Source organism: Magallana gigas, chromosome 7 (genome assembly GCF_963853765.1).
Source record: "Magallana gigas chromosome 7, xbMagGiga1.1, whole genome shotgun sequence".
Classification (NCBI taxonomy): Eukaryota; Metazoa; Mollusca; class Bivalvia; order Ostreida; family Ostreidae; genus Magallana; species Magallana gigas.
Window position 1 is genome coordinate 8,080,125 of NC_088859.1, and position 26,520 is coordinate 8,106,644.

At 32.9% G+C, this 26,520-nt stretch overlaps 2 protein-coding genes across 4 annotated transcripts; one reads left to right on the forward strand and one right to left on the reverse strand.

The window, feature by feature from the left end:
• Positions 1-517: 517 nt before the first annotated feature.
• LOC105345463 (BTB/POZ domain-containing protein 19) lies at positions 518-7,891 on the reverse strand. The gene is made up of 7 exons (XM_011453593.4): positions 7,705-7,891; positions 7,033-7,261; positions 6,747-6,800; positions 6,337-6,465; positions 3,362-3,493; positions 2,926-3,051; positions 518-1,821 (listed from the first exon to the last, which is right to left on the reverse strand). The coding sequence occupies exons 1-7, from the start codon at positions 7,785-7,787 to the stop codon at positions 1,702-1,704; spliced, it is 873 nt and encodes a 290-aa protein (XP_011451895.1). The 5' UTR covers positions 7,788-7,891; the 3' UTR covers positions 518-1,701.
• Positions 7,892-8,112: 221 nt separating this feature from the next.
• LOC105325199 (kynurenine/alpha-aminoadipate aminotransferase, mitochondrial) lies at positions 8,113-19,468 on the forward strand. 3 transcript variants are annotated; one of them, XM_066065085.1, is made up of 12 exons: positions 8,113-8,230; positions 8,453-8,572; positions 13,533-13,629; positions 14,725-14,793; positions 15,451-15,583; positions 15,964-16,038; positions 16,392-16,667; positions 16,943-17,025; positions 17,749-17,845; positions 18,188-18,314; positions 18,425-18,630; positions 18,754-19,468. In XM_066065085.1, the coding sequence occupies exons 2-12, from the start codon at positions 8,506-8,508 to the stop codon at positions 18,790-18,792; spliced, it is 1,269 nt and encodes a 422-aa protein (XP_065921157.1). In that variant the 5' UTR covers positions 8,113-8,230; positions 8,453-8,505; the 3' UTR covers positions 18,793-19,468. The 3 variants fall into 3 exon arrangements, with proteins under 3 accessions (XP_065921157.1, XP_034311967.2, XP_065921158.1); XM_034456076.2 differs by lacking the exons at positions 8,113-8,230; positions 8,453-8,572 and adding an exon at positions 10,496-10,704; XM_066065086.1 differs by lacking the exons at positions 8,113-8,230; positions 8,453-8,572; positions 16,392-16,667 and adding an exon at positions 10,496-10,704.
• Positions 19,469-26,520: the final 7,052 nt, after the last annotated feature.

The following is a 26,520-nucleotide window of genomic DNA, read 5'->3' on the forward strand; positions in this document are numbered from 1 at the left end:
ACTCTAAAAATAACGTAGCTTGTTTTCCTTTTACTTAAATCAAATTTAATTATCAGTGATGGCCTTAATTTGGAATCGATTCTTGAAAATCTAGAGTTCGTATATATGCGCTGCCAACTTAATTAACTTTAAAGGGTTAAAATTACGCAACTCCGAGCCTGTTCTTTATTTAAATTACAATAAACTGCAGCGAAGAAAAAAGTTTTACATGCACACTGCAGTCGACCGGAAATCGTTCAAAGGCATGCCAGGTAAAAAAAAAACCTTAGAAAATTAAATATGGAGCGCCTGAGAGCCAAATGGAACAATTTCTCTTTAAATTTTTCGCTAAATCACGCAACATGGTTAGATAACTTTATAAACACATCCAGAAATGTGAAATTTTTATCTGATGCATGTCATTTTTACTGTTAAATAAAACAGTACGTGGCGTAACAAATTATTTCGACGTTTTTACAGCATTACAAAGATTGTCAATATCTGGTTTTCCCATAAAAAATACAAATAAACATTAAAATTTAATTAAAAAACAAAGTTTATTGACAGTATATTGTATAGAGCTATAAAACATATCTTCCTAGTTAACACATTGTAGCATTTCAGTTTCTACCAACACATATGCCTTCACATCAAAACTGATTATTTCCTTTTTCAAATTACATAAACACGGAAGCATAATTCCTTTTAGTATAGTGATTATTAATCAAAAAGTGCTTAGTTATTATACTTTTGAATAGTAAACACCATTTATATATGTATATATATATGTATATATAACAGTTACACATGCTCGTATATTACATGTACAGTTGCAATTCCAATAATTTGGTTGCTTGTTTAGCATAAATGCTAAAACTGTAATACATGATCAAACCAAGCAATATTTGATACAATTTATGCTTTCAATTGATATTAAGTAAATCGTTTAACTTTGAAACAAAAATTCCTCTTATAATTATCATTTAAACTTAATCTTAAATCTCACAGATAAATATAATGTAAAAAGTCTATAGTATTTAAGAACATCCGAATTTTATTCTAAAGACATCTAGACATTTGCTTTTATTTGTACTATTTGGTGTTTTCTCAAGTAAGATTGTCCTGATTTTTTTTCTAGCTAAACTACATAAAACAAACAATGAACAAAATAAAAAGTATTTTAAGTGTCCACGCATATAAATATGTCAAAAAATGATTAATGTGTATGAAGAATATTATATGCATTAATACATGTTACATATATTTTTATCACAGATAACTTGGGATATGGAATTGCAAAAAAGATAAAGCATATTCATGAAACTCTCATAACCACAAATACCCTGGCAGAACTAAAAATCATCAAAAACAAAAGATCCTCCAAAAATTTCAACCATTAGTTTTCAAAAATACTTTTTTTATCATTTAATTAAGCATGAACATTCTGTGGCATCTGCATTTCTCATCAAATTCCTCATCAATACGAACAGGTAGTCATGACAATGACATGCACCACTTTTCATATCTTTGCAATTTTAGTGACAAAGTTTAATTTCATTACCTAGCAAGTATAAAGCGTGGAGAAAGTATTTAAATTGTTTTTTTTTCCCTGTGAGCATTTCTGGAATTTTAAGCTTACGACAGTCCATTTTTTCCAGAGTTTTTGTTTGTTAATTACACAAAGGTTTGATGGTGGGCCCGTTCCGTGGTTTCTTTTCATTTTTACTCCAAAGTTTGATGGTGGGCCCGATCCGTGGTTCCTTTTCGTTTTGTCAGCAATGGATTTGATTTGTCTCCCTTTTTTGTGGCATGAAATTTCCATGCTCCACTGAAGCAGTCCACCTTTAATATGAAAAAGATCATAACTTTACCACTGATGGTCAATTTAATATTTATAACAGAATTTATTGAATATGTAGCTCAAGGATCTTTGTTAAAACCAAATGATTTATCCAATTTGTCAGAATATATTTTACTGTAAATTCCTTATATTACGCGATTAATTAATTCCGTGATCCCGCTGCTTTGTATCAAATCGCAGGAATATGAAATCGCGAACATGGAACTTTTTTCTCTATTTCTTATAGTCCTCAACTCTCAGAAAATAATGGCGAGATTTTTAAATCCTCGAAGGGTGCTTCTCGCGATTTTACGCGGATATTAATTCCTCGTGTTTAATTAGGAATCTACAGTATCTTTTTGAAAAAGCTTATATTACTTAAATGGTTTATAATTGGGTCTGATTTTCATTACCCCCCCCCCCCCCCCCCCTCCCCCCCCAAAAAAAGTATAAAACAGAAGATAAAGTATTTTAGTTTAAAAGGTAAAATCAGGTTTCGTAAAATCAATTTGCAACAAGAAAGGACAACTCTCCATTAAAATTCTGAATAAAGAGCAAATTATTTTTTTGCAGGAAAAAATATCTAATCTCACTTTAATCAGGGCCTCTAATTGGGTTTTCCCACACAAATAAAACATATTTTTCTGTCAATAAAGCAGTTAATAACATTTTGGCAGTAAAATTTGCAACAGGGAAATTGCAGCTCAAATTGATTCCATGTTAGCAATAATGTTTAACTATCATCAAGAGTTCAGTATGTACCATTACATCATTTGTTAAAGTAATTTAAAGAAGTGTAAACAAATTGGCTAGAAGAGCAAACAAATTGGCAAAAAACCCGAAGTTTCAAAGTCAAAGGTGAAGGAAACCAAACAATGCCAATGAGTTTGACTCAACAGCTGTATATCAAACATCAGGAGGTTTCTCAAAGCAATGAATGAATTCAATCTAGATTAACTTCGTTTTTAAAACATGCATCTGCACTTTTTTAAATACCTTTAAATGAACCTTGGTTAACATATATTCTTTTTTATGCCCTTGCATACACACACAAGGGGAAACTGATTAAGAGAAAATAACGAGATTTATTCTCTGTACTAGCTTACAGGAATGAGGTTATCTTTTTTGTTGTCCCGTTCAGCTTTCTCCAATTCTTCCGCAGACAGCAGAGCTAATCGAACATGGCTGACAATTCTCCTGGCTACCTCACTCATTGGTCGGTTCAGCACAACCTGTTTATATAGAAACGACAACATCAGACTCTATTAAATCTCATGCAATTTATTTGATTTTTGTAAAAATCATTGATATAAACATGTAACATGGTATCAATTTTCAAGCAGGCAGTTGTCAATTATCCAGATCAGAACCAGTTTTAAATGTATGAAAAATTGCAGCCAATGAGAGATAAGGAGTTTGGAATTGTGTATTACATTGATTGCAACAATAGCAATTATAGCATTTAAGATATCACTGTTTGATGGACATCAAGTGCTAGCTTTACTCTAAAGAACAGCCTGAATATTGATAGAATAAACTTACAGCATTGACTGTGGCCCATTCTTTGATGTATTTAATAATGTCTGCTTCATCTAACATTAGCTCGTCAGATTTCAGAATCTCTATCAGGGCATCCTCTCCCAGTTCCTGGAAAGCCTTGGCTTTGAACACATTCTACAAAATTGAACCATCATTAAATTTCAATTAAACCTCAATTAGATTTTAATCTTAGCACTTTTTCATTTATTTTTCTTCCAGTAGGATACATGCACATTGTATACTTTAGAAATGTACGTAGCTTGGGAAATGGTTGACAGTTTATGTGCATGATTGAATTGCTTTTCATGCATTTAATTAAGACACACCATGCACACAATCATGTCAGATTTTTCATCTCAATGATAAAGATTTCCAAAAAATATCAATAAATTAATGAAATCTACTTCAAAACCAAATTAGATACAAGTATGAAGAAAATCACTTTTAAGTTTATACTCCTGACAGTTTTATGAACAAACAGTACGTATTTCTTTATCTCTTGCTTGAGTTATCTCCTTATACGATTGATGCACCCTAATGATCATATATTTAGCATGAATGATATACATGTTAGACACAACTAGAAAACTGACCAGTCAGGAAGGGCCCCGCTATGACAATTAATATAGAGAAGTGAAAAAAACTTTGAATTCCATCCTCTTTATATTAACAATGATGAAAAATAAATGCCCGGCAGAAGATGTAAAGAACTGGAATATATAGGATCTCGTGATTTGTAGTTGGATATGATTTTCATCCAACAATTAAAGTGTTTTTTTCTTGAGCCTTAGTGAGGGGATAAAACACACAAGTTGGATAAAAATCATATTATACTACAAATCATGAGATTCTATTTATCCCATATTTTATACACCGCAATCAATGTTTACACTGTTTATAAAACTCTACATTATTTTTACTTCATTATGCCTAGGCAAATCCCATTGTAAAGTCACAACTGTGGAATAGCAAAAAAATATCCAATGAGTCATATCCACGGGATAAAGTGGGTTAACATGGGATGAAATAAAATTTGTTAAAAAAACAAAGAATTGATACCAATGCAATGATACCTAGGCTTTGCCTCTATTCAATAAAACTATCATAAATCATTGTGTACGGTATTTTAACCAAAAAAAATATGAATATTATATTTCAAATCCATATTTCAAAGAATGTACAAAATACTACACATCATTCAAAATTGACCTTAACTTCAAAACAAAGTTCATTTGCAGACACAGGCAGTGCAGTAATTAATCTCAATGTGACAGATAAAGATAAAGCTTAGGATTTTCTTCCTGTGGAAGGTTAATTAATCCCAAAGGACAAATATTGCACAGCCTTCCATGTATACAATGGTAACATTCTCAGCAGTTATCTCTCTTTGCCCATTCATTCTCAGCAGTTATCTCTCTTTGCCCATTCTTCTTATGCATAGTTAGGAATCTACCCCACCACCCCAGCTCCAAACCAGAAGACATAGAGAACCAAACTAAGCATCAAAATATGTATTTCTGCCTACTGAACTACCATACCAAATTTGAACTTGATTGGGCAACCATAAAAAAAGTTATTAGAAAAAAACAGGAAATTTGTGGACGGAAGAGTGACAGACGGACGGACGGACAGAAGGACGGACGGACAGAGTGATTACTATAGGGCACCCGCAAATCCTTGCGGGGCCCTAATCCTTGCGGGGCCCTAATTAAACAATTCAACTCATTACATTACATGTAACTCTGAAAATACACTGGTAATCTGTTATATACATGTACATACTGTTGTACAATTTACAAGAACTATATGTCTGTTTTAATGATCAAAAGTGCCTCGATCTATTTGGTTATACACAATTGCATAAGAATATGATATTTTTTTATTTTTACACAGAAAAAAAAAATTCAAGTCGGCGGGAAAATAAAAATAAAAGCTACCTTGAGATCTTTTTTTTTTCTTCATTTTTTTTAAAAATAGAGTCGGCGGGTTTGTAAACCCATATTAAAAAAAATGCTGGCCTAATAATTCTCTATATTTACAAATTCCACTTGTATACTATGTGTGTTTATTCATATCATTAATATCAATGATTATAAAGCTTAATTATCGAAGATAAGTTCTCACAACCTGTAGCATAGGATAAAATGTAAATTCTACACACAGTGCTTAAAACTGGTAATTAATTTTTCCTATATATTGAACATCTCTAGTTTGCTCTTTTTTTGTGGTGTGTCTGTTTATGCTGTGATATCCCTGTGTGTTCCTCTTTGTAGCGGATTGTATGTATATGCTACTTATAGCTAGGACAATATATAATTGATATTGTACCTCTGTGTGCTCCACTATGTAGCAGAGTGTATGCTACACTTCTCTAGTTTGCAATTTTTTTATGTGGTGTGTCTGTTTAAATCTAAGTTGTCTACACAGTGTGATCCTCTCTGTAGCAGAGTGTATGCTACACTTAGCTAGGGCACTATATAATTGTATCTCTGTGTTATTCTATGTAACAGTGTATGCTACACCTACCTAAAACAATATATCATTGTACCTGTGTGTGCTCCTCTATGTAGCAGAGTGTATGCTACAGTACATTGTACTTCTGTGTGTTCCTCTATGTAGCAGAGTGTATGCTACACTTAGCTATGACAGTATATAATTGTACTTCTGTGTGCTCCACTATGTAGCACAGTGTATGCTTCACTTAGCCAGGAAGTATATAATTTTACTTCTCTGTGCTCCACTATGTAGCACAGTGTATGCTTCACTTAGCCAGGACAGTATATAATTTTACTTCTATGTGCTCCTCTATGTAGCAGAGTGTATGCTTCACTTAGCCAGGACAGCATATAATTTTACTTCTGTGTGCTCCACTATGTAGCACAGTGTATGCTTCACTTAGCCAGGACAGTATATAATTCTTCTGTGTGCTCCTCTATGTAACAATGTTATGCTACACTTAACTAGGACAGTAATTGTACCTCTGTGTGCTCCTCTATGTACCGAAGAGTATGCTCCTTCAGTTCCTGTTGACTATATGTAACAGCAGCCTGCATGCACTCACATGCATTCTGTACACTCAGATTGTCAATGAGGAAATCACCACACAACTGCAGATACAAAGAAAGAAGAATTTAGGAATTTACTTATCTGGAGAAAATATACTTTTATCATAGTCATATACAGCATGTATTACACAGATAAAAGACTAACAACTTCATTACATGTATTAAGCTTAAACTCTTTGAAAAATACCCTGTGACTATAAATCATCATTGAAATTTTAAATCTAAATCTTGTACATTCATAAGTTTAGGTTTATTTATTTTGCTTCTAATGTAATGTGTTTAAAAATCTTGATACGTAATCCAGTTGTAAATATGAAGTTTACCTTCCTGAGTTCATCCAGTCCATATTCTAGAGCTGAAGCAAGTGTGTCAATCGCCTGCAATAATATCACAATTTACAATTTGTGCACATGCAGGGATGCAAATTAAACTATACTGTCTATGAGTAAGTAATTGTCCTTTATATGACTTAGTTGCAGTTTCTAAATATTCAGATTTGGTCATGTATTCATTTATATCAGTCCATATTACACAGTTTCTGAGATTTCTTATAAACAAATCATTTTGATTAAAAATGAAAGTATACCCTTATCAATTTATTATACTTACTATCTTTGGTGTGAGTGTGACACAGTTAGTGTATATAAACTCCATCATTGCTGTAAAAATTTCTGGTGATATGTCAGTCAGAACAAATGGTACGTTGGCATTTTGTGCCCCCTCTCCTTTCTGTGCCTGATCGTTGAACATAGCCTTAAACACAGCACATCGTGTGGACAGAATGCATCTGTGAGCGTATATTGGTTTTCTGTTTGGTCCTATTAGAAACTTGATGTCACTGTAAGCAAGCAAGCAAAATATCATATTATCTAGTGAGAACAATCAAACTGCACAGCAATCACTATTAACACATATTAACAGAATAACATATTCTATTTTACAGTTTGATACATGATGTAGATACCTGTATGAGAAGGACTAATTTAAGATGAGACTATACATATGAACAGTAAAAAAAATTACATGCTTGAGGAAGAAAACAATGAAGGAATAACCTCAGTCAGCACATGAAAGGGTGTGGGTTGGGGGGGGGGGGTGTGAATTAATAACTCAGCCATCATAATTTCAAACAAGAAAAAATAATGCAATTTGATATTTTGAAATTTGTTTTGTAAACCTTGTACAAAACTTGTTGTGTGTGTTTTACATGGAACAACCATCTATTGTGCATTGTTCTCTGGTACATTCAGCAATGTTTAATTTGTGCACAATTCCTCTTACCTGTGGTCTTTGCAATTAACCAACTTCTTCATTTGTGCCGCAAAATCCAGTATATGTCCCTTCATTAATTTTTCGTTGGCCATTTTTCTTCACTTGTACAAATCAAAAAGGGAAAGTAGGGAAAACGTTATCAGATAACGAAAGTTTGCAGTGTTGTCAAGCACTTGCACCGGAAGTATAATCACAATTTTACCTCATGGCATAGGAGAGTTCCACAAATGGAGTAAGCAGTAGACACAGTTTTGCAATTTGGGGGGTTATTCTGGGATTTGCGCTAATTTATACATTACTTATTCAATTCAGTTAAATAAGTATAGTTTTTGAGGTGTTTTTTTTCTTAGGAAAAAAGTGTCTTTACCATTTTTCGTTGTTTTACCTTGCAATGCAAAGTCTGTTTATAATTTACAGTATCAGCTGACAATATCATGAATATGTATTTACATCATGTACATGGTCTGTAGATCTTCGATGTAATATCTGACTTGAAAACCATTTCAACAACTGACAACACTTATTTAAATTACAGGTAATAAATAATATTTGTACGATTTGTATTTCAAATCCAATTATTTCCAGATCGTAGACATATACACATTATATATTCACTGATTTAGAAATGTTTGTACATAGAAATTGAAAAGAAAATGCTTTAATTTGAATAAAAGCAGAATTATTTCATTTATTTAGTTCTTTTTAAATATATCCATTCTTTCAAATATTGAGATAATTTATCCCAATTTTTGTTTTAGTTTTTTTTAGTCCATTAGTGACAATACCTGGCCTTCAGGTGTTAACAGGAAGATGAACTATGCCAGGTACCTCACTCGTGTCAGCGCGGCCAGACAGCACTCAGCCATTCGAGTTCTCAGTAAGTCACCAAGCTGACCTACAGTAGAGGAGGGAGTTAAGAACCATATTAACAAGACCTTGAACTTTCGGCAAGATGTACATGTAACTATCTATCTGCATGAAAACAAGTGAAAAATGATGCTGGTTTCATTTGAAATATGCACAAAATTCATAGTCTTAGCTTACAAGCCAGAAAAATCTTGTTGATTTCAAAGAGCCATGGTTGAATGGCCTACAATGAAATAGACAGGCCTACATCAAATTGCTTTTGAACATAGCTTCCCAAAGTCCAAGCTCTTGTGAAAGTGATTTCATTTTCTGTATAATTAATATATTGAAATATGTTGTCTATGTCTATGTTGTCTATGTCTAGGTATGTTTTGTTATATATATTTAAATTTCACATATTTTTTGCTTGTAAAGTGTGCTGAAAGCTACGACATTTATAACACTGTAACACACACAGGGTATTCAAAGGTTAAAATGATGAGTCTTATTATGACGTCATAAACGCTGAACGCTATAAACTGCAACGTCAGAAGCAAAAATCAAAGTTCACGCTTGTGGCTGTTACAGTGACTTTTCTATTACCGGGGTATTATGAATTAACTTAGCCAGAGAATAAAATAGTAATTTTATTAAATGTATAATTAATCACATTTGCAGACAAGGCGAGAAGTTTAAAAAATGTAAATACGAGCATTAAACCATTATTTTTTGAAAGATACAGTCTCATAACTGCAGTGATGTGTGCATTAAAAACAAATTATATTTCTTAAAAATGAAATAGATGTTAATGCAGATATACACCCGGCTTATGATTTGTTAACACTGTTTTCATTACCGCACATCATAGCTGATCGCAGAGAACATTTTAGCCTGCAGACATCAAATTACACAGAAAAGAGCAAGTCCAATTAAAATACATATCTCTTTTTTCTATATAAATATGAAATAAACATACTTTCATTTCTGTTAAAAATGATGCATAAAAAAGGAATAATAATGCATCAAAGTTATTGTTTATGCAGGTATACACACTCTGAGATTTAATATATTCGATTTACAGGTAAATACCGGTATGTAACATTAACTTTCATGCGCGGATCCAGAAAATTTTTCCAGGGGGGGTCCGAAGGATAATTGTGTTTGCCAGGGGGGGTCCGAGGCATATTTTCGTGATAATTTTACTATGTAAATTTAATAAATTTTCATTTTCCAGGGGGGTCGGGACCCCCCCGACCCCCCCCCCTCTAGATCCGCGCATGACTTTGTTCAGGTAAACTTTTATAGTTTACATTAATTTTTCATTTTAACTGCTTAAATTTATATGAATTACATGTATATATGTATTTACTAAATAAATATTGTTTAATTTTGAAGGAAAGAATTATAAAATTTGTATCATGATAGAATACTGGATAGGATTTTACATATTTTGTTCGCCAACTTGTTGTATACTGCGCATTGAACAACCTGTAAATTTGAAATAAATTTACTTGTTATGAAAAGGCACGAAACGATTAACATGATAGGATAAACGGAAAAACTGTTGAAATTGAATGATAAACGACTAGCTGATAGGATATATGCACGATAGGATAGGATTCAAGCACGATAGAACAGAATACACGCTTGATACTATAGTTAGGATTGATACACGATACAATAGGACTGATACATGATATGATAGGATAGGATTTTAAAAATTATATCGTGGGTAAAATAAATTGTGTTTCTTAATTTCACTAGACTCATATTTAAATTTAAAATTATCTAAAATAAAGTGAATGTAAGGCGCATTGTTTTGAATTAATGAAGCACCAGGCACTTGTAACAAAGATAAGTTATTCTACAATCACAACATGTTTGTGACTAAACATACATTGACAAGTCCTCATATTCGTATAAGCTGGACAATTGTCATGTTCAAACTGTTGGAAGCCTGCATATATATTTACGTATATATATACATGTATCCTCTTTAAGAATTGGATAATATTTCATATTACAGTGAACTTTATAAATAGAGAGTTGTTCTTATTTCTGAATTGGTTAATTAAACCATGGATTACAAAAGATTTCTAACCGTGTCAAGTTTAAAACGGGAGGATAACTACATGCGTAAAGTGTCAGAAGATTTTGTCAATGGTTTGTAATCAACTTAGATTCTTAATAATTATAACAATTACATATCTCACTTTGTTAGGTAATGAAAGATTTTGTTGTGTTATCGATGTCTGTCTTGCTATTAGAATTACATGTAGAGCTGAATAAGAAGCCTTAAATCCAAAGACGGGGCAGAGAAGTTGATTCATTAATGAACAAATTTTTAGTTTTCAATCTTTATGGAAGTTTTAATAGCTTAATATTGCGAAGCTCGGTGGAGCAAAGAGAAAATTCAAATTTGTAGCCCCAAGTCGCACCATACATGTGCATGTAATTGGCATTGTTTAGTGTGACTTTTATTGATTCATCACAATTTTCAATACATTTAAATGATTTAATTGATTAAATAATTACTGATAGATGCTCCAATCAAACTTTTTCTAATGTTGCGTCACCAGATGTGGCATCTTTTTAAATCATTTTGTATGCACCTCTTGAGATTTGATCTTCAGTGAATTGAAATGCCAGTGTTCCATACAGACCATTTGCAGGAATATCTGGGTTGCGTTCAAGATCGTAGCAGCTAGCTAGCCTAGCCGCTGGGTCGTAGATATCTAGGTCTATTGAACGGACTGCTAGTTAGTAGTTAGCCGCTGAGTTCTCTGATTTGAAGTTGGAAATATTCAACTAATTACATGGACATAATTTGTTAATTCCAAGCGGAAATATGCATGTTAAAATTTGTTTAAAGTTAAGGATGAACAAAACATCACTAAGTAAATAGATTTCATGTTTGTTACAAAGTGGTAACCAACTAAGGTGGCCATCTTGAATTTGATGCTTAACTTAAAATATTTAGGTTATGAATATCTACGTAGCGGCTAGGCTAGCTTGCCGTTCAACTACATAGCCCTATGTAGCAGCTACATCTTGAACGCAGCCCAGAACTTTCTATTAGGCCTAAAAACTTATTTAAATTACCATATAGTTATCTAGGTTAAGTTATGGTAGTACAACATTATTCTAGTCAGTAAAACTTTAAATAACAACATATGATACTTATTTTGTCTATAGAGGAAATAAAATGTATGCTAAGTCACACATTGACACAGACTAGTTCTAAAACTTGATTTGTAACCAGATGAAGTTGCTCTTTGCAGAAAAGTTTCGTTATTAATTGATCCTTTATCGAATACAGTAACATCATTATCTCAAATAAGATGGGACTGGTTTTAAGCTTCGAGATAGCCGAGTATTTGAGATATCAAGGATAAAATACTTTAATTGTTTAAGTTTAATTGTTGTGACTTAAAAATTACTTTGACATATCCATTGTATTCGAGATATCGGTGTTCACGATACCAAAGTTCAACTGTATTTACTTCCTCTTGTTGATGTGATATCTGATATGATTCAAACTTAATTGAACCAGGTGATGACAATTGTTACCTGTTGTTTTTATCTTATATTATGTCATAAACATTAAGAGCTCATTGTGGCCAAGGAGAATTTTCAGGATTCTCACATCATTACATACATGTTATTCAAAAAATTGGTGTTTGAGATATCAAATAAGTTCATCTGTATTTTACGATGAAATTGTATACTTCCTTTGACAGGGACATTAACATTATCTGTTCCATGTTGTGTACTTACACACCAGAAACCCTCCTTGTCCTAAATGTTTACCAAAAGGTATAAATTAGAAACCTTTGTCTGCCCATTAGTGTCATTTTATAACTATTGGAGGAAACTTTTATTTTGTTTTAGTTTTATAACTTCTTAGCTCACCTGACCCAGTTTAAGGCTCAAATGAGGCAAATCTTTTGTTGACTTTTCACATTTTTTAACTTTATCCATAGAATCTAATATATCAAAGTAATTTGGCAGCACAAATGATCCTTGGTTGAAGGGACTTCAAGTGTGTTCAGATAAAGTCAGCCACTTCCCTTTCTGTTTAGGGAGTGGTGGATGGAGAATTTAAGGAACTCTCTTTGACAAGAACTAAGTGGCCATGTATTTTCACATTAACTTCTGTATAAGCTTTTTGTTGCAAGGTATATAAGTTTGTTTAAACTGTATGACGTTAGTGGTCAGGAAGGGGTCACAGATAAGTGTTCAATGTTTAACAAAAACAGATCTTTTTTAACAAAAATTCTGATAAAGAGTATGAAAGCTACATTAGGATAAATATTAATTCAAGCTTACATAAAGTTGTAATCATCCTATTGCCTCAAAGGGCCTTGAAGGATCGATCCATATAAGGATAAATATTTATTCAAGCTTACATAAAGTTGTATTCATCCTATTGCCTCAAAGGGCCTTGAAGGATCGAGCCATATTATAAAAATCAAAGTTTTTGATAAGACATACAGCTATCTGAAGGTTTATAAGGGGATTTTTATATAAATTTTTAGTATGTGAAATTATTATCAAACAAGCAAGAATTCAAGAATGAAAAAAATGTGTTTATAATTAAGTTTGTTAAATTTTTTTATAGCAAAGTCCTATATATGGACCTGTGGATTTACTTCTCTATGTCTGCAATTTGTTTTATCAGAATATCTTTAATACCGGTATTTTACGTTATATCTGTGACTTTTACTATATCCCAGTTCATACTAAATGAATATTTCTGTACATAATCATTTTTTTGATAAATATTAAATTGGTTTTTGTTTTATTGATAATATGGATCTGCATGTATTCATATACCGGCATATAGACCTATAGTTGAATGCTTATACATGTATTATAGACATTGTTGCTCAGGAGAGTGATATAGACCATTGGCTTCACATACGTTTTATTTGGGGAAAAATTTATTGATGCATGTACATGTATATTAAAAAGAATCCCTTTACTTATAGCTGCCTTTGTGCAGGAGAATCCATCCATCATTACCATGGCAGGGGGGATGCCAAACCCTCAAACATTCCCCATACTGGAGGCCACCCTCAAGCTCAGGTATGCTTCAAATGATTGTGAATTTTATTTATAATCATGGAAACTTGGAGTTTTCCATATTGAGATTGTATTCTGTATAGATATATTAAGAATTTCATGCTTGCCATAAATGCATACAAAATAATATGATAAACTTGGTTTGTAATCAATGAAACCAAAAAAAATTGATGCCTGCATATATTTTTGTCGTTTTTTGTTTTTGTTTTTTTTTTGGGTTTTTTTGTATATTTACAGTACATACAATGTACTTACAAAAAAGTGACATCACTAAATATTATTAAACATGCATATGGTATATTATTAATCATATGTTGTTATATGAATAGTGCCTGTTTGGGAGGGTAACAGTTGAAATTGACCCCCCGAGAAAACCATTGTCAACCGACGCAAAGCAGAGGTTGACAATACGTACGCGCATAATTATCGCGCATGTAACAATTTGTAATGTTACCCGTTGCTAATGCTGAGGGTAATAGAACGGATTATGAACTGCATCTTAACCAATCAGATTTCAGTATTTAACATGAAAGTATAACAATAATCATTGTCACATGTACAATGTGTGACATTTATTATATTAAGGTCAGACGACACGTTCCTCAAAAATCTTTTTTGTATCTCCTCATAATAAAGAGTTCCAAAAAAAAAAATTAATTTTATAATTACTTTAAAAATGATCAAAATTTACTTGGAATTGGTTATATGTCTAAATGGTCAAGTGGTTAGAACTGTGGCCGCTCACAGCCAAAAGCGAGGTAGTGAGTTCAAAGCCCCGCCCCGGCGGAGATATTGTTTTAATATAGTGAATTTCAATGTGCTGTAGATGTATTTATTTTTATCTCAGCAATTCAAGTGTATTTTCAAGAAGATTATATAGGATATTGCATACTCTAGTATTTTGCAGAAATGCCTGGAAAGGTACCCTAATTTTTTGCAAGAAAGCTTGTCAAAGTAGTAGTAAACCGTTAACAAATTCCTGGAAAAAGTAAAATTGAAGAACGTGTCGTCTGACCTTAAGATTGTCATATCATCAAAGACACATATCTCACTTTTATGAAATATATTAAATAAGTCAAATTATTTTTGTTTATGAAGAGATGGAAAAACTATTGACATGGATGCCAAAGACATGAAACTTGCATTGCAGTATTCAGGGACAAAGGGGTAAGACTTATAAAAGATGACTGTATACAGTCGAGGTTATTTTCACCCTGTGTTTCTTTCGTTCTTTCTGTTTTTTTGGCCCTTCTACACTTGCAAACAGTTTCGCCTCCTCTTGAATTCACCCAGTTTGAAATTAGTATTCTTTCTTATTAACACAGGTATTAAAAATTTGTTTTGATAAAAAATAATTGCCTAGTCTTAAATTTACCAGTTGACAATGAGGGTGAGAAGGGCAAAAATAAAAAGGGGGCAAATATTTCACTGGATACAGTATATATGATAAGAATCAATTTTGGACCCCATAAATTAAGCTAAAAATTAAAAAAGATTTTCATCAATTTGCAGTCCTCATTCATATATACTTACTACTTCTTTATATGACATTGGAAACAATATGACTTGCAATCTAAAAAGTTAAGACTTATTTTTTTCTTCATGCTTAATTCATCTGTCAGTAAATTGTGAAAATTCAAGTTATTCATATAGAATGGATGCAAAATTCTAAATTGCAATTTTTGAAGATGGCTGATGCTATTCTCCAGAGTAAATCATTGGTTGCCATAGTTTTTTTGTACCATTCAAGCATTCTTTGTTCAAACTTTCACCCAAGAACTTATAATAGTGTTGGAACTAGTGTAAAATCAACTTGTGTTGTAGATTGCCCCCGCTACTGAAGACTTTAACTGAGCTACAGTGCAAAGTTCACAACCCTCCAACTTACAAGGCAGAGAATCACCCAGGTCCAATGGACGTCATTGTAACATCTGGCAGTCAGGACGGATTATGTAAGGTGCGGAGCTTTGTAATGGAGGGTCTGACTGGTTGTTAATCAAATTATATAAACTATTATTTGATAGTTGTACAGTATGTACACAGCCAATTGTGTCTAACATGAATTTCATGTGAACAGAGAATTTACATAAAGTTCTTAAATTTTCACCTGAAAATACATCGCATGAGTTTCACATTATATTTTCAAAAATATTTTCAAATAAAATTCAAGTGTATCTTCATTGATTTTGTGATAGCTAGAATTCACAAGGTCATATCAAATACACTTAGCTATTTGTAGTTAAATTTTAGTCATGTACTAGCTTTTATTTTCTGTATTTATTATTGTTCATATACAGGGATATTCAGAGTTTTAATGGCTTTCTGCATGTTCTGTAGGTTTTTGAGTCTATGGTCAGTGAGGGGGACAATATACTTCTGGAACACCCAGCATATTCAGGGACTCTGGCTATAGTAAGTATGAATATAGTGGTTACCCGTATTTTTAGTGATGTGCCTTGGCTATGGAAATTTATTTTTTTTAAAAAACCTATTGTATAATACTTTGGAAGTACTGACAGTTCTAAATTTTCATAATTTCAATAACTAGTTCATGTAGTATGAATAGAGCTAGACAAAAAAGATTTTGATATGCGTAGAGTCTTATAGCTAATGGACTTCAGATATAAAAAACTTTATCAATGTTGACACATTAATTCAGCAGCATGTCCATATGGACACAATACTCCTTCCTGTGGCATTAATTTGAGACAGGTACTAGACGATCTAGTTATCAACCCATTGCTGATACATTTTTTATTCCTCAGGTCAAACCTCTCTTGTCCAATGCAATTCCTGTGGAGTCTGACATCAACGGTTTAAATCCTGCCTCTCTTCGTCGAGCCTTGGCCAAGTGGTCCCCCTCAGACGCCCGAAGTCCAGGGTCCGATGCCCCACGGTTACTGTACCTGGTCCCAAATGGGGGAAACCCAACGGGGGTGGGGCTGACTCTAGAGAGAAAGAAGGAAATTTACAAGATAGCTCAAGACTATGATTTGATTATCCTAGAAGATGACCCCTATTTTTATTTACAATTTTCAAAGGTGAGTCTAAAAGACTTTGAAGGATTTTTTATAGATTAAATTTTATTTTGTTTTCTTGTTCTATGTTGAAATTCAAATGTATTTTGTATCTATACTGATATTCTGTAACTTTAAGTTCATATTGTATGTGCTTCTGAACTCCTATAAAATTGACCGATTAGAGCATATATATAATTAGTGAGGGTTTTTTTATGAAGTAGATGCAAGTTGTAACTTTGCAGCTTAGATTTGTTTCTAAATCCACAATAGTAAAGTTTCCACACTTCTGTTTTTAGCCCTATGTTCCCAGTCTTCTCTCTATGGACACAGACGGACGGGTCGTGAGGTTCGACTCTTTCTCCAAGCTTGTCTCATCAGGGTGAGATGATCACTTAAGTAACCTTAATTCAACTAAAGATCTACGTTCTCTAGAATATTGAACAATATAAAGTTTTTAATTCTTCTTTGGTTGGGATGTACTTTTATGTACACCGTCCTCAGCTTAATTTTGCATCTTCTTTCCATATCAAATCTTGTGTTCAAACACTACTGTAAATTAACGTATAAGTACTCAAAATTTAGCTGTCTCATCTTCACAGTTGATACACATTATCTTAGCAGATTAAATTAGCTTCTTAGTGTTTTTTTCTTGAATTAGCAGACAAGAAGAAAAGTTTTAAAGGTGACTGCTAAAATTTGATTACTGTGGAATTATTTTTATTCGAGGAGGTCAATGTTTATGGGTAGCTAAAATTTGCCTGGTTTTAGGGAATGAAATTGTTTGTAGCAAGTTTGGGATAATTTTAATAAATATTAAGCAGATACTTTATATACGTTCAAGGAGATGTAAATGCATGGACAAGGGCTGTCCACTAAAGACTCGAACATTGGTCCCCCACGAACAATGATGAGTTCACAGTATTTAATTATAAAGGTATTTTGTATGACTTATGTTGACTTTTTTAAAATTGTAGAATGAGGATGGGGTTATACAGTACTCAGGATAAGCTTGGCCTTTGTTGTTTGTTGTACATGTACTGTAGAATTAGGGCAGGGTTATTACTGTACTCTGTATGTCCTTGACCTTTGCTCTCTGTTGTAGAATGAGGGTGGGGTTTGTGACTGGCCCGCGGCCCCTGTTGGAGAGACTAGAACTACACATGCAGAGTTCTGTGATGCATTGCAGTGGCGTCTCTCAGGTACAAACCTGTACAAACTTATAATTACTTGTATACAAACCTGTTCAAACTTATAATTACTTGTATACAAACCTGTTCAAACTTATAATTACTTGTATACAAACCTGTTCAAACTTATAATTATTTGTATCTTTCCTGCACATCTTTAATGTAAAATTTATTTCTTAATATACCAGATTAAAAAAAAAGTTATTTCCACTTTCTTTTACATTTTTTTTATCTCGTAAAAATAGATACGAAAATATTTACCCCAAAATACCAATAAATATTTAATGCATGTATTTCATTTTTATAATCCATGGTGTATGCTAAATATTTTTTTTTTTGAAAAATCAATTTCAGATGATGCTGTATAAAGTACTAGAGGACTGGGGAATTAATGGATTCTTGAAGCATGCAGAGAACACTGCTGAACTTTATAAAACAAAGAGGGATCAGTGTCTAGCAGCTATGGAAAAACATCTCAAAGGTAGAATATATTAATGCTCAAAATTTCAAATATAGTGCATATTTATGTATAGATTATTTGAATTTATTTCTAAAATCCACTTTATATATCCTACGTAATTCTTGCCCTAGGACTGGCGGAGTGGACCGTTCCGTCGGGTGGCATGTTCGTGTGGATCAAACTCCATGTGGAGGACTCTCATACACTGATCACGGTCAAGGCCAAGGAGAAAGGCATCCTGTTTGTACCGGGGAGTGTCTTCATGCTGGACTCCTCCCAACCCTCCCCCTACATTAGGGCCTCATACTCCAACTGTACAGAGGAGCAGATGAACACAGTAAGAGAGAGAGAGAGAGAGAGAGAGAGAGGTCTATCATCTCATTAAATGTGTGCATGTTTGGGGGATCTCATCTTTTTTTCTCACCCAAAATATTAACTTCCATTGTTTTCTATTTTATAGGCTTTTCAACGGCTAGCAGAAATACTTCGAGAAGCTTAGTTCAGAATCACTACTTTCCTCAAAGGAAGAATTTTAAAGAGGTTATGATACATTAATTAACAAAACATTTTTTGACAAGGCACATAAAACAGAGATTTGCATTGATAGATGCATTGATAATCAATGTGTTCAGTTTTATGGAGGGAATGGGATATTTTATACAAGCTTTACTTCTTGAATAGTTTGCAAAATGCATATATACAGTACATGCATTTAAAAAAAGGTTTATGGTGAAATATATTTTATAAGCAGATGTACATTTTAATGTTTATAACTTTATACAAAAGTATGATTGTACATTGTATACATAAACATTCAATCAATTGAATACAATCAATTGATTGTCATGACTTTTAAATAGTAAGGTTTTTTAAATCTAACATTTTAGAATAATTTTATTGAAGATTAATTTCGTGCACAGATCTAGAGAGGGTTAAGGGAGTCCAGACCCCCCCCCTTTGCAAAATTCAATTTTCTTGAATTTACATCATACAATTACCAAAATATGCCTCAGACCCCCACCCCCTCCTCCCCGGCAAACTCAAACAACCGTCGGACCCCCGTGGAAAAAATTCTGGATTCGTGCATGCTGAATATATTTGAAGTGTATTTAAAAGTTGAAGTGAAGAATCTAGGTTTGTTGTAATACTCAGAAAATAAAAACTTAACAATCTAACGCTTCATGTCTTTCTCTTTAATATTAGCTGTACAGAATAACACGATTTTATTGTGGTTTCTTAAGTTTCTTTGTATATTAAAACCTCAGTATCCGAGTTGAGCCGCATTTTATATGCGTAATATCATCATATATATATTTTGGTTACAGGCCATAATATGCCAGTTTTCTGAAGTATAATGCAATTAAAATATAATCTTGTTCATATAAGTCCTGTTTGCTTGGGAAAAAAATTCACCAAAAATCAATCCGCGCTCAAGCCGGAGTCCGGTAAGATAAAAGTAGCTGTTATCTCCCTTTTGCCACTTCACTACCAAGCTTTATGAACATGAAAAAGATACTTGTACCGTGGTTTTGTACGGATACTCTATAATATGTATTTTAAAAGCGCCTGATATGATCTGAAACTCTGTGTGCAATATAAATGTAGTTTTGCAAAAAGCTCGCTGCGCTTTTTACTGGAATAGGACGATCCTAAGTTAACGAAGTATTTTCAGTTACAGATAAAGAAATACAGGAAAAGGAAATTCTTTAAGGTGGCATGGGATACTTCCATGTTGTGACGTACTATTTATCGAAATAAACAATAACATCAAGTGTAATCTTATAAATAGTTCCTTTCCCAAAAGTTGTCACCTAACAGTGTAGCACAGTGGGTAAGAGATTTGAAAAAAAAATTCTTTCCAAAATTTTTTTAAACGTAAATATAAAAATTTTAAACCGGTGAAAGTATATTGATTATAATGTACTTTATTTACATTAACATCGACAGATGTCCCTTAATACCACCTTAAATACAGCGCGTATTAAAAATAATGGAAAAAAAATATACATGTAGGTTCGAGAAAATTGATGTTTGATCATTAAGTTTATAAAATTAACACGTTGAAGTAGCTATGTTGAGCTAATTGATACATTCCCCTTGGTTATAGAACCATTTTAACAAGACCTTGGACTTTCAGTTGGACGAAGCTATCTATTTCTTGCGTCAAAACAAGTTAAAATGACGCAGTTTCAAGCGTAATATGCACCGATTGCGTAGTCTTAAAAAAACCCACACAGATCTTGTTGATTTCAAAGAGCCATGGCTTAGTGGCCAGCAATGAAATAGACATGCCTACGTCACATTGCTGTTTGATACAACTACCCAAAGTCCAAGCTCTTGATAAAATTGTTCTAATTATCTCGATGGCTGGTTCTGCAGACGAGAATTGTTAAAGCAGCAACGGATTGGTTTTTACCATCTCTCTCTCTCTCTCTCTCTCTCTCTCTCTCTCTCTCTCTCTCTCTCTCTCTCAAAAAGTATGACTACTCCTTTAATGAAACCAATTAGAGGCATATGAAAGATAATATAAAAGATATGAAAAGCTACATTAGTTATTTACGTTATTATATATTGTATCCAAATAGCATGTAAGCGGCTTAAGAATTTACAACGGTAATCTAAAACATACAGACTATTATATTTACGATTTAAAATTTTATTTCAATGAATTTATTTTCACTTTGATGTACATGTAATCATAATTGATTTTACGTTATTTATGTTATTTTCTTTAATGCTCGCTACTTTCATAGCCCAAATGATCAACGGTAAAAAGCATTTTACCAATTTTTAGAACCCGGAATCTTTTTGATGTTTTTCATAGAAAGTTACAAGTAAAAGTATATACTTAGGTTAAATTAAGGTTACGTAGACATAACCGAAGTACTGAAGTACTGACAGGAGTTGATTTTATCGATTATCATTTATTTTAAAATCAACTTATCTTGCATGGCAATTAGTTTCTAGTCTGTATTGAATTACGCGCTTTTTTATTAGGGTTATGAATTTTAAGACTTTTCCAACAAGAATTTCGATAAACCCCATATGACTCATGTTGTGTAATATTTAAAGGTAGATTTCAAACAATTTCGAAACAATTCTAAAATTCGTATGGATCCAAGCACTATTGATATCGAACTCTTGTCTTGTTCAACCAGACGCTCGGCTGTCTCCGTTAATCTCCGACAAGCAAGAGAGCCTCTCTGCTTGTAGGAGGTTTACGGAGACAGCTGAGCGTCTGGTTGAACGAGACTTTATTGAACTCTGGCGTAGGAACACACGAGACTACAAAAATATCTAAATTGTTCGTATTATATAAGATCTGACTATTTTCAAATTGTTTATAGATAAGTTTCCTTGAAAAACAATGCTTCAGCATACATTACATCGAATTTTTCTATTATTTTCAAGAACTAAGTCTTGTCAGCGGTGATGAATTGTGTGTAGGTCCAAACACTGTTTCACTTTCGGTTTGCCAGAGTAACTGCATAGGAGAGTTGATTAAAATCAACTCCCAAAAAGCATAAGTTCTATTTTGTTGCCTGTTTGTGATTAACGTGGTTTTTGTGTTGCTAAAACTGTATAGATCGAGCTTGAAATATCACGACGAGTTACTAATACCTTTTATACTAAAAAGGGGCATAATTTAACAGTATTAACATTTTTATCGGAGATTTTTTCAGAAAAAAAACAATAATTATTTTATTAAAGAAACAAATTTTAAAACAGTTTTTAAAAGAAGGCTTATTTTTAGCCAGTACAGTTTGTCGTTCATACGCCAGTAAATTTCACATAAAACTCTCTGTTATCCAACTTGTTTGTTCTGGCTTGGTTCACAAAAACTAGTAACTGTATGCTTTTTTAGAAATTACTTGATTACTTTCTGAAGAAAAAAGCGGGGGAAATAATCAGTAGATGTATTAAGATATTATTTATAAATATTATATGTATTTGCATTTTACGTAAATAAACGTAAACTATAGTTTTCAAAGGTGAAATAAGGTTTCACAGATTGGTGAAAATTATAGTTAACGAATCGTTAACTAAAATGTGCAGTTCATAAACTATAGTTAACAGTCGATCAACCTAGTTTAGCAACTGTACAGGGAATTATGTTAAGTTCATTTTTGGGGGTAAATATGGCGTGCCATAGACATGCACATGTATAATTAACATAGCTGGCAAAAACCTGCTACATGTAATAAAAATACATCAGTGAGCTATGCTAACGTATTTGATTTAAAACATATACAATAGAACAATAAACAAGTACAAAAAAACGGATGTAACGATAAGGTAAAATATTGGTAATAACTCTACACTTTAGTATAAATAAGCATTACATGTGTAATTGAATGTATATGTGTTTTCTTTGTTTCGGAATGGGAAAGGGAGGCTGGGTTGAGGGGGAGACGTTTGTGTATGCTTGCACACTGACCAATAACGATTGTCAAACTCTTACATTATAGTAAAGCATTAACTATGAAGACATAGCACTGAAGAGAATACACTACAGCAATATCTGCCTATAACATCAAGAGATGGTTTTCTGTAAACCCGTACGTAATAGGGATTTATACAGTAGACCCTAGTGTCCTCTCTCCAATCCTTCTAGCATCATAAGATTCCTTTTACGAATAAAAAGCTATATATGCGTTGAAAATCAATGAAGAGTTTTATTACGGACCATACAAGCCTTTCTTAGCATACTAGCATCCCATTAAAACAGCTAGATGATCCTTGTTAAATAAACCTATAAAACTTGTACTTTAACGAATTACAAAACGCCAAAATTAGTTTCTTAAAATTATATCACATCGAAATTGTAGTTTTAAACAACAGTTAGGCTAAATATGTATCTTTTATATAGCAACCATGATAATGCATGCATTGTTTCTACCTTTGTTTCACGAAAATAAAATGTAAAAACGATGCATAGCTTTTGACAGATTTCTACTCTTTATTCCTGTGTGCGAACGTCAAATCAGTTTAAATTAGTTAAGCAATGTTCCTTCGCCATGTTTCAGATTCTCTACGTCATTTTGTAAATTGGTTAAGAGAACATCCCAATAAAAAATGCTGGAAACAATAGTCTGACGTCTATTTCGCTGGGTTTGGTAAAAAAAAATTAATGAACCCGTTTTATTTGAAGGGAACTGTCCACCGTATTGATCTGAGTCGCCCGCTGCTCGTGCGATTATCTCGGTAGATTGTAAACAATCGAAGATCAAGGCCGCTAAGGTTTGCATGTTATTGACATTTTTCAGCTTCATAAAAAAAGGGAATTATTCAGGATTTCAAATGATCTATTCTCAAGCTAGCGTCAATCGCCATATTGATCATGACGTCAGAGGAATTCATAGTAGATGGTATTCTCAACTTTAAAAAAAAAATCGTTTCTCGGTCAAAATTGGTGTCACGTGATTTATACTCACCAACACAACAATCAGTTTCTCCAAATAATGTTAAGCTCCAAATCAACTTTTTTTTGAATGCCAAACAGCGCCTCGTTCCCTATGGCATTTCGATAAGACGAGATCTATACTTCAACTATTATAAAGACTACTAATCTAGTTGTAAGTGCCTAACTGTTTCTTCCATCTCTCCCATTCTGTTTGTAAACAGCGTGCGAGTCTGTTGATATTATTCCCCTGCGTGGCCCAAACTGACCGATGACACTGGGTTTTTTTTTTCATTTTTGTTCTTCGTTTTATTTTTTTCTCTCGGTTATTTGCAAAAAGCAATGACAATAAAACTAAGAACAACATTCAATGTCACAATCATATTTCTTTTTACCCGGATTCCTTCGTACAATTTGACATGTTAAAGCTTTCAGATGAAAACTTCTCGCGAGTATGTAATAAAGAGAGCGTTTGTTGGTTTAAAAGGAGCATAAGTTTCTAGACACCTGGTTGCGTTGTAATTAAAGCAATACCTGTAATTTAGGTTTATTAGTAGCCTGACAACATTCAAAAAATGGCATACACAACAAGTCGTATCCAAGATAGCCATTATAATACACACAGAGAGAGAGAGAAAGAGAATTTTTATCTAACTTTTATTGCAAGAATCAAACCTTAATTATTTTTAAAACATCTGATTTGCTGCGTCTAATGGAGAAACAATTGATAAACATCCAAATCTCGAAGGAGAATCTGAATTTAATTCTTTAATTTACACAGAATTAACAATACATGTTTTGTCTTTTGGTAACCTAAAACCATCAAGTCTTCTTAAAGTTCTCCTTCTATCTAGAATTTTATTGACATAGAAAACCGGTTGTGCAACGAAACTTTGCTTACGACCGCAACTTTTTGTTTTTCCCCCCTATTTAATTTCCCTTTAAAATGTAAGACTAGAGAAAAACACATCTTGGAATCATCGATTTGTTCGTCAGCTTGCCTCAGTCAAGGCTTGAAGTGGGAGGCGGAACCGCATTAACCGTTCTATGAACCCTTCTGCCTGCAAGGAGCCGGAATTCATTTCCAGAATTAATTCTTTCTTTTCGATTCTACGATGTATCATAACAAATTTGTTTTAAGGCTTGTGACACTTTCTCCACTTCATTACGAACTGTTTGGAGACTTTTTTCTTACCTCATCTTGTGTAAACTGGTTTAATTGCTATATTTAATATGTTTGTTTATATGCCGTGTTTATATAACGCATGATTATTTGAACCTTATTTTCTTCTCGTATGAAATCGAACACTTCTAAGTTTACATGAACTCTGAATGAAAAAGAAATGTTTTGCAAATTCATTCACAATATCGATTTGTAGAGTACATGTGTCTTTCAAAATATGGTTATCTTGGAGAATTTAAGCTAACTGTGTATGACAAAATATTGTAAATTTTGGAGAGTTATACAAGCGATGCAATGCCTGATCTTCAGTTTTAGCATACGAGCTTTGTACACGTTTTAAAATAAACGCAACTATATAGCTCGGAAAGATGCGTTCTTTTAAAACATCAGGTGCATTAATTAATTGCAACTTGCATCACCATTAGGTTGTCGTGTGATTTTAATATAAAAAATGATGAATAATATTATTGTATTATTTTGTATAGAATGTAAAAGAAATAGATGTGATACATGAGTATTTATTTATTAAAAGAAGTAGAAGACACGGTAAACTGGATAGCTACACATTTTGAAAAAAAAACTTCCTTGATTTTTCATAAATTCCAAGTGAAATTCCGATACTATATCCTGCTTCCATGAAAGACGCAGTTAAGAGCTATCCTGAAGCAAAAACCACAGAATCGGTGACTGGAATACGTAAGTAATTAGACTTTGCTCATTTTATCTCCAATGTTTCCCGAAGGCGGGCGTTTAATGTGTTCATTTTTTCAAAAATATTCTCACGTTTAATAAAAATTCTCCTTTTCACCTTGCCGATCAACTATTGTATACGGAGAGTTCTATTTCGGTCTCTAACTGGCGACTGCTTGTTGCCTCCTTATTGCCTAATTATCAGTAGTAGTGGTTTGTGAAGTGAGTCTTTTTCATTGACTACGCAAGTGTTACTATAAGTGCTTAACCGGTCTCCCCACTCCCCTGACATATGTTATACCTATCGTAACTGATGGAATTCTCAGCAATCGTGACGCAAAATACCTGCCAAGAGTTGTATCAGCTAAAAATTGTTAATCACATCCGGGGGTTGGCGATTACGCTCGTCGCATTCAATTTTTGACACTCGCGCGCGCGTTCGAATCACACTTCGGGGAAAGGAACTCAATAACGTCATTCCATTGAGATTGTTAGGGAGTAATGAGTCCGTTGATCATAATTTTTTAAGAAGAATTTTAGTACACTTTACTATAGTTTTATGTAGAAAATATTAAAAAATTTTACCATTTAAATTTAAACCATTATGGTTTTTTAAAAAAACCCACAGACTTCGTTATTTGAAAGTTTGTGTAAATAAATTTTGAAAATAAATTCCTTGTCAACTCACTTTAGGAATTGGAGCGAATCTAAATAATTTCTGACTGTTTACACTTCTACCACATATGGCATTGTATTTTTGGTATAACCCAATTTTGTTTCCCTTCAAATCTTATATAAAGAGTCCTATGGTTGTTATTTTGGGGGGTTTACATTTTAGACGCTAGAATTTGAATGAAAAATTATTTTTACTCAAACATCCAACAAATTTGACTTAACAATTTTAAATCGATTTAAATCCTAAAGTGGTCGTTGTGTTGTCTTTACCAACAAAT

What these genes read in the sequence shown, in the direction of transcription:
- LOC105345463 (XM_011453593.4), bottom strand. Translation starts at nt 7,787, where the DNA reads ATGGCCAACGAAAAATTAATGAAGGGACATATACTGGATTTTGCGGCA. An exon ending in TCACACTCACACCAAAGATA is followed by an intron (nt 6,801 to 7,032) that starts GTAAGTATAATA and finishes ATATTATTGCAG; the next exon opens with GCGATTGACACACTTGCTTC. An exon ending in GACTGGATGAACTCAGGAAG is followed by an intron (nt 6,466 to 6,746) that starts GTAAACTTCATA and finishes TTGTATCTGCAG; the next exon opens with TTGTGTGGTGATTTCCTCAT.
- LOC105325199 (XM_034456076.2), top strand. Translation starts at nt 10,620, where the DNA reads ATGGATTACAAAAGATTTCTAACCGTGTCAAGTTTAAAACGGGAGGAT. An exon ending in GAGGCCACCCTCAAGCTCAG is followed by an intron (nt 13,630 to 14,724) that starts GTATGCTTCAAA and finishes TTGTTTATGAAG; the next exon opens with AGATGGAAAAACTATTGACA. An exon ending in TCCAAGCTTGTCTCATCAGG is followed by an intron (nt 17,026 to 17,748) that starts GTGAGATGATCA and finishes TCTCTGTTGTAG; the next exon opens with AATGAGGGTGGGGTTTGTGA.